General features: G+C 55.0%; 1 protein-coding gene across 1 annotated transcript in view; it reads left to right on the top strand.

Moving 5' to 3' along the window:
• The window catches only part of COL17A1 (collagen type XVII alpha 1 chain), a 54,355-nt gene that overhangs the window by 31,551 nt on the left and 15,660 nt on the right, over positions 1–7,144 (top strand). The window contains exons 24-33 of the mRNA XM_027767416.1: positions 579–641; positions 1,045–1,080; positions 2,075–2,128; positions 2,318–2,353; positions 2,877–2,912; positions 3,550–3,612; positions 4,935–4,970; positions 5,247–5,318; positions 6,095–6,121; positions 7,056–7,091. Coding sequence (XP_027623217.1) covers positions 579–641; positions 1,045–1,080; positions 2,075–2,128; positions 2,318–2,353; positions 2,877–2,912; positions 3,550–3,612; positions 4,935–4,970; positions 5,247–5,318; positions 6,095–6,121; positions 7,056–7,091 — 459 coding nt within the window. The remainder of the gene's footprint in view (positions 1–578; positions 642–1,044; positions 1,081–2,074; positions 2,129–2,317; positions 2,354–2,876; positions 2,913–3,549; positions 3,613–4,934; positions 4,971–5,246; positions 5,319–6,094; positions 6,122–7,055; positions 7,092–7,144) is intronic.

Genomic DNA, 7,144 nt, shown 5'->3' with positions numbered 1-7,144 from the left:
GCGACGCGAGTCATGATCAGTCTACAATGGTTCCAGACATGAAGTGAAAGAGGTCATGGGAGAAATGGCCTTCCAGAGTAGAGTGGTGAGGGGTCAGGCCGACGTGGCAGGACAGGACACATGGGGGGAAGTGTGGGCACAGGTTTTCAAACCTCTCAGGGCTGGAACTAGGCAGGAAGGGAGGAAAGGCAGCCGCAGGTGCAGGTCTTGCACTGGAAAGTCTGGGAAGATTTTACAAATAGAGCCTTAACCACAGCCTACTACTGTCAGGAAACCCACACAGACACCAGACATCCTCTCAATGCCCAAAGACTCTGAGCAAGAGTTTTGTTTTTTAGTTTCACTTTTTCTTTAAAATACTACTCAAACAGGCAACAAATATTTGAGTGCCTGCTAGAAGCCAGACTTCATAGAGTATAAAAGCTCCAGGGGTAGAAAGTGATTCGTGGCTTCCCTGAGGTGCCACATGGATCAGAGACCACCAACAGCATGGGAAGCATCTCCAAGTGGCACCTCGGGCTGCATGGCAGCTGGGCCCGAGGACACTCTTACAGTGTCCTTTCTCCATTTCTCCTCAGGAGTTGCTGGTGAACCAGGTCCTCAGGGCCCACCGGGTGTCCCAGGGTCTGTGGGTCCCAAAGGTAAGACAAGTGTTCTGCACTGTATCCAAGTTAGCCAAAGAGCGGCCATATCCAGGGTGGGTCACTGAGGAGGAGGCCTGGGGTCCCGCTGACCCTAGTCCACTACCCCGGCCACAGTGTGAAGCCGTCTGGTCAGCCCTCCTCCCTGGCTCTGCTCCAGCCCAAATGACTTGCTCTGACCAGGAGGGAGCAGGGGTCTCTCGATCCCACCCACCTGCAGCCTTGTCTCTATGGAGGACATTGCTCTGGGCCCACTCCAGAGCAGCTGACTCGGGTCCTGGCAAGAGCTTCCGTGCACAGCCCTCACCCAGAAGTGAGCTCCCACCTGCCTGCCTTCATCCCGGGGTTCCATATCTCCCCGCACCCGCAACCTCTGTAATTCTTGTCTCAACCTTCTTCTCAGGTTCCAGTGGCTCTCCCGGCCCCCAGGGACCCCCAGGTCAGTGAGCTGCTTCTTATAAACAGGCAGTATCTGGGGGGCAGAGAAGGAGATATTAAAAGGAGAAGCACCAGTTTTAAAGTGAAAGAAGCAATTACAAAGAGAGCTTCTGGGAGACACAGAACTCATTTGTGGTGGTCTGGAGGCTGAGGACGGGCACCCCAGTGGGTCCTGTCCAGACGTTCTGACCTGGCCTAGGGCCGAGCCCCTCACAGCAGCTTTAGCCACAGGAATTCCCACCCTGCCTTCACCTGAGCAGGTGCCTGCCTTTGCCTGTCCCCTGTGGATCACAGAGTTTGTCCTCATGATGTTGAGATTCTCAAGATGTTGAGAATCTTTTTTTTTTTTTTTTATTTTTAGGTTTTTTTTTTTTTTTTTTTTTGCTATAGGGCACATGTGCTCACCGGACAGACACAGACAGACAGAGAGAGACAGAGAGACAGAAAGCGAGAGATTATTCCCCAGGGGGGATGGCCATGCCACAATCCCTTCTCCTCCATTCTCCTCTCGAGATCTTGGGCACGCACGCACACACGCCCGGCGTGAGTTTTAAGCCACCGGGTCCAGGACATGAACCACGGTCGACCATATGGGAGTCCAGTGCCCTTAACCACCACACCACCTGCCGGCCCCAAGATGTTGAGAATCTTGAGCTGCAGCCAGTGTCTCTGCAAAGGCGTTCTGATGCCAGGGCTTGGTGATGGACAGGGCATGGAAACTGGGCTAGGATGATTTAGCAAGGATATGAGGAGTCCGTAGAAAATAGCCCTTGATTTTTATTCCAGGAGTGTGTGCACGTGTGTGTGTGTGCACATGTGTGCACCTGTGCGGCACATGTGCCTGTGCATGTGCACACATGCACACCTGTGTGGTACGTGTGTGTGCACGCATGCACGCCTGTGTGATGCATGTGCATGTGTGTGTGGTGTGTGTGTGTTGTCCTTCCCAAAGCTCAGGACACTCACCCACCTGCATGATCTCCTCTGCCGGGCAGGCTCCATGGGTCTCCAAGGGCTCCGAGGTGAAGTGGGACTTCCTGGTGTCAAAGGTAAGCTGAGGGGGGAGGTATGGGGAGACAGGGAGGGCCTGATGGACACACCCCTGAGCCCCTGCAGGCTGACAGGTGTGGGAGGGGAAGTCGAGGTTAGGAAGGGTGGAAACTATCATCAGAGACAGTGCCTCTTCCTGGTCATCCCCTGCAGGACTCTTTACACCAAGGTGTCCATGTCCTTTTCAGGTGACAAAGGACCTATGGGACCACCAGGACCTAAAGGTACATTGCCCCCACTGCCGTTCTGTCATCACAATAGCCTCCCCGCCTCTGAGCTCCAGATGTGACCTCCGCCGCCAGGAGACAGGAAGAACAAGCATGACCCTGCTCCCGACCTCTGGGACTGAGGCCAATCTGAGAGCTCATTCCAGTCTAACCTCCAGATAAGGAAACAGAGGCGCCATAAGGGAGTAGAGCGCCAGTGTCACTTGCTTTGCTGTGGTCGAGTGGTCCTCAGGGTGGGGAGGATGCAGCATTCTGAGGTGTCTGTCCCCTAGTCTGGGCCTCCCTGTGCCCACAGCACCCATCTCTGCAAAGCAGGGCCTGGGGGTCTGTGTGGGCGGGACCTGGTGCTGCAGGACAGCGATGACGCTCCTTCGCTGCATTAATGCCAGGGCCTGGCGCTCTGCTGACAGGAGCTTACGAGCACCATGAGGACTGCTCCGCAGCCCGGAGACCCTGTTACTGGGTGCAGCTGCTTTCCTTGCTTGCAACTGATGCTTCCCCACCCTGTGTTTTTTTTTAGGTGACCAGGGTGAGAAGGGACCCCGAGGCCTCACAGGTCAGTCCCGTGACTGTTGTAAATCCATCCACCAGAGTGAGGTGGCGGGCGAGGGGCGGGGTGCGGGGTTGGGGAATACAGATGTACGAGGCAGAATCTGTCTAAAAACCTTCAGGCCACTTGGGATCTAGGAAAAGCACAAAGCCTGATAAAATAAACCCCTCCGTGGAGGATAAGCAAGCGTCAAAATGTATCGTCCAAACAGTAACTGTTAGGGCAGAAAACAGGGTTGAGGGTTGTGGCTGATACTTCTGGAGAATCCAGTTGGGGTAATGTAGCTCTTCCCAAAGTAGCAGAAAGTTTGCACTGCTTGTACCCTCCCAGCCACTCACCTCCTGCCAACGTCCTTCCCTAAAAAGGAAGTCCATAATAATATTGTTGGGGTAGCGTTCTGTTTCCAAGGTAGTAACTCACACCATGCTCCTTCAGACCTAGTGTGGTTCTGGGTCTGTCTGTGCCTGCTGCCCCGGGAAGCCAGGTAGTCCTGACCTTGGAACCAAAGCAGACGTGCTTCCCGGGCCTCTGGCTGAGGAGGAGGCAGGGTTTGGCTGGGGCAGGGAGGAGGGGAGCATGCTGTCATCGAGGAGGCACACGTAGCTTGCCAGCCTCTGACCAGTGAGTCCTCTGTTCTTTGCAGGCGAGCCTGGCATGAGAGGTTTACCTGGTGCTGTGGGCGAGCCCGGAGCTAAAGGAGCAATGGGTAAGTGTCCCAAAGGAGCGGTGCATGGGTCCGCCCCCTGGCAGGGGTCATCACAGCCTAGGGAGGTCCTGCTCCTAGAGCTGCCTCTCCTGCTCCTCTCCCCACTGCCCACCCCAGTAAAGCCTCCCGTTATGGGTCACTTCTGGGTCTGGACCTCCCTCCTGGGGCTCAGAGAGTGGCAGCTGTCTCTGTGGGTTTCTCATTGCTCTTGGGAGAGTTCTGCACCCTGCCCTACCTGTAAGCTCCCCAGTGCCCCACAGAGGACACATGCGAGCGTTGATGTCCTCTGGACCCCCTGATATTCCAGGCAGAGCTGGACACTCCAGGACTAGCTCACAGCCAGATGAAAGTTCTCCTCCCTTTGCTGACCCTTACTGAGGTGCCTGGCAGGCAGGCCGTGCAAAGTGCTGAGGGTCCAGGCTCAGCATGAAACCCTGGGAGGGTTCGGGCTCCAGTTGTTAGCAATGCCGATCCTATGCAGGGCACTGGGCTAGAAGTGAGAAACTTGACTTCCCTGGTGGGGGCAGGGAAATAAGGTGACATTAAGGTGCATGAGGTGACAGGAAAGTGCCACGCAAGGTACAGGTGCCTATGAGGATATCACAGAAGGAGAAACTTCTCCCAACCAGAAAGATGGAGGAGGCAGCATTTTATGTGGTTCTAAAAAGTTAGAAAGGGGACCAGCAGATGGCATAACGGTTACGTCGCTGGACTCCCACATAGTCGACCACAGTTCGAGTCCCGGACCCAGGAGCTTAAACTCTTGCCAGGCATCTGTGCATGCATGCCCAAAATCCTGAGAGGAGAATGGAGGAGAAGGGATTGTGGCGTGGCCTTCCCCCCTGGGGAGTGATTTCTCGCTTTCTGTCTCTCTGGCGCATACACCCTATAAAAAAAATCTCTCTTAAAAAAATTAAAAATTAGGAAGATTTTAATTATGGCAGTTTGAAAACCTCTGTCCACGCGGAGATGGCAACATGGGTGAGGATAGAGTTATGGCAGTGCCTAGGTCAGGGGAGATAGGAACTTGGAGGGTCTTGATTAATGGGGAGATAGTTGTTGAGCATCTAGGTTCTCAAAACGTGATGAAGGGCCGCTGAGCAGTTCTCAGCAGTAAGATACACTTGGTTTAGAAGAGGGCAGGGGGTCAGCAGAACCAGAGGTGCAGCAGGGACAGGCCTTCTCCTGCGGTTGACGCCACAGGAAGGCTGTGCGGGCCCCAGCCTAGGAGATGCCATGGTGAAGCTGTCGGGGCAGGAGAGGGAGGGAGTCACAGAAATTGCTCTGGGAGTAGCTGACCAACCCTGCTTTTGCTCTGCCAGGTCCTGCTGGCCCTGATGGACAACAAGGCCTGAGAGGTGGGTCACTGATCTGCAGTCCTCGCTGTCACCCCCTGCCCTTGCCTTCCACTCCCTGCCCTACCTTTGTCACCACAGATAGCCCCAGTTCTTTTAATCATCATGGCCCAAGGACACAGAGCATGTGGAGTCCCGCGAGGGCCCGTTCTTGCTCCCCTCTCCTTCTGCATTTGCCAAGACAGTCAGGGAACCCTCAAGGAACCACCCTTTCAGACAGGCCAGCAGTTCAGCTCTACTGAAAGCAAACTGTTTCCATGTTGGTCGTGCTCTCTCTAGGTGAACAAGGTCTCATGGGGATGCCTGGAACCCGTGGCCCACCAGGACCTTCTGGAGATCCAGGAAAGCCAGGTAACAGAACAGGGATGGTCCTTCTCAATGTGTGTGTGTGTGTGAGTGTGTGTGTGTGTGTGTGTGTGTGCATGTGCACAATGACACACACACATGCCTCACCCGTTTTCCACCAGCAGCTCAGTGGGGAACTCACAGCTGTTAGGCTATGCCGTGCAGTGGCTCTGGGCCTTGGCATCCCCAAGTCACCAAATCTGGCAATAGAACAGAGGGGTTACCAGCTGAATGGAAGGAGTTTTAGCAAGGGGCAAGGACTCTCGAAATCGCAGATGTGACCATCAGCTCTCTATCTTGCACCTTTGAGACCCCCCCTTGTCCTCTCTCAGGGCTGTTCCCAGGGCCTCTCCAATACCCACCAAGAGGGGAGCCATGAGTAGGGGCCAGCAAGCCAAACCCAGCCAGGAAAGCTGTGTGGTGGAGGCGTTCTGTAAGGGCTCAGAGGGGAGCCTGAGAGGAGGGAGCCTAGGGCAATTTGGGGGGCTGTGAGTATGTGAGCATTCTGGGATCCTGGCTCTCCCCGGGTTCCAAGAGGGTCTGTGAACCCAGGTAGGCTCCATTTTCACCCTGTGGAGTAGTGGGTCACTTCACTGCAGAGCCGAAAGAATTGCTCTTTGTCGAGGGCTGGGAGGACCCAGAGTCTGTCTTCTTCATGTGGAGTCGTCCTCTTGCACGCATTGACCCCTCCAAGCTCTGTCTACCTGTCCTGCAGGTGACCGTGTGGCTCCTCGGGGACAGCCCTCAGCCCTTGACTCCCTCTCATATCTCGTTTTCTGCAGGTCTCACAGGACCTCAAGGACCTCAGGGTGAGTCGTCAGATCACTTCTACCTGCTAAGCCTCCCCCCTCCTCCTGGGACAGCCGCTTCAGCCAAAGCTCTCTCCCCAGTCATCTGAGAGTGTCCTTCTACCTCCAGCTCCCCAACTCCAGCATGCATGAGCTCAAGTCCTTCCACTGCAAGTCTTGAGAAGCACCTTAGAAAGGGAAAATGCATAGAACACTCTAGAACGCCATTCTGGTAGAGATGAGGTTAGATGGTGTGCCCATTCTGCCTGCCCGTGCCCTCTCTCCTCTAGTACAGGAATCCCAAGAGGAAGCTCCAAGCCCGTAGGGGAGTTCTGCTAGCCAGGAGTTCAGTTGGCACCCCCAGAGGCCCACATTCCCACAGCACGGCGGGGAGTGGACATCCCCCTCATCCAGGAGGCACAGTTTTTCTGGGACAACCATCCTATGGTTGGACCACTGCGCACCCATTTGGATGTGAGAAATTGTCACCACACCCAGCCTCTTGACTCTGGAAGGAAATAAGGCGAAAATTAAAAATGAAATCAAGAAACAAATTCAATGCACAGTGCCCATTTCGATTGCTCTCTGGTGAAGAGCTCAGCAGTTGAAGGCAAGGAAAGTGTCACTGGCTTAACTTCAGGAAGCCCAGCCTCTACTCTGTGGGGATGAGGCAGCTTCACAGGTGCCAGGGTGGCTCAGAGCCCAGAGGGACTGGAATCCCCCGAAAGTTGAACCCATGGGCCTCTGTCTGCCTCAGGCACAGCAGTTGCCCGATTTCCCAGGCAGGGACAAAGGCTCCTAGCAAAGGGCTGGCTGGGCTAAAGGAGAAGGCAGGGGTCTCGGCGTTTCTCAGTGACTGGGGTTGCGCTGGGTGACAGAGCGCTAGTTATGAGCTAGGCTGTCTGGGATCGCTGGGTCTTCAAGATCCTGACTTGCTTGTTTCTAATCACATCAGGAGTTCCCGGTACCCCCGGCCGCCCAGGGGCTAAAGGTAAGTGGGATTTTCCAAATGGGATGCTCTTTACCTTCACTGGCCATTTTTGT

The sequence above is a fragment of the Tupaia chinensis genome, unplaced genomic scaffold (assembly GCF_000334495.1).
Source record: "Tupaia chinensis unplaced genomic scaffold, TupChi_1.0 Scaffold144255_1, whole genome shotgun sequence".
In the NCBI taxonomy this organism is placed as follows: Eukaryota; Metazoa; Chordata; class Mammalia; order Scandentia; family Tupaiidae; genus Tupaia; species Tupaia belangeri.
Note: the sequence above shows the minus strand (reverse complement) of the source record. Positions and strands in the feature narration are given on the sequence as shown.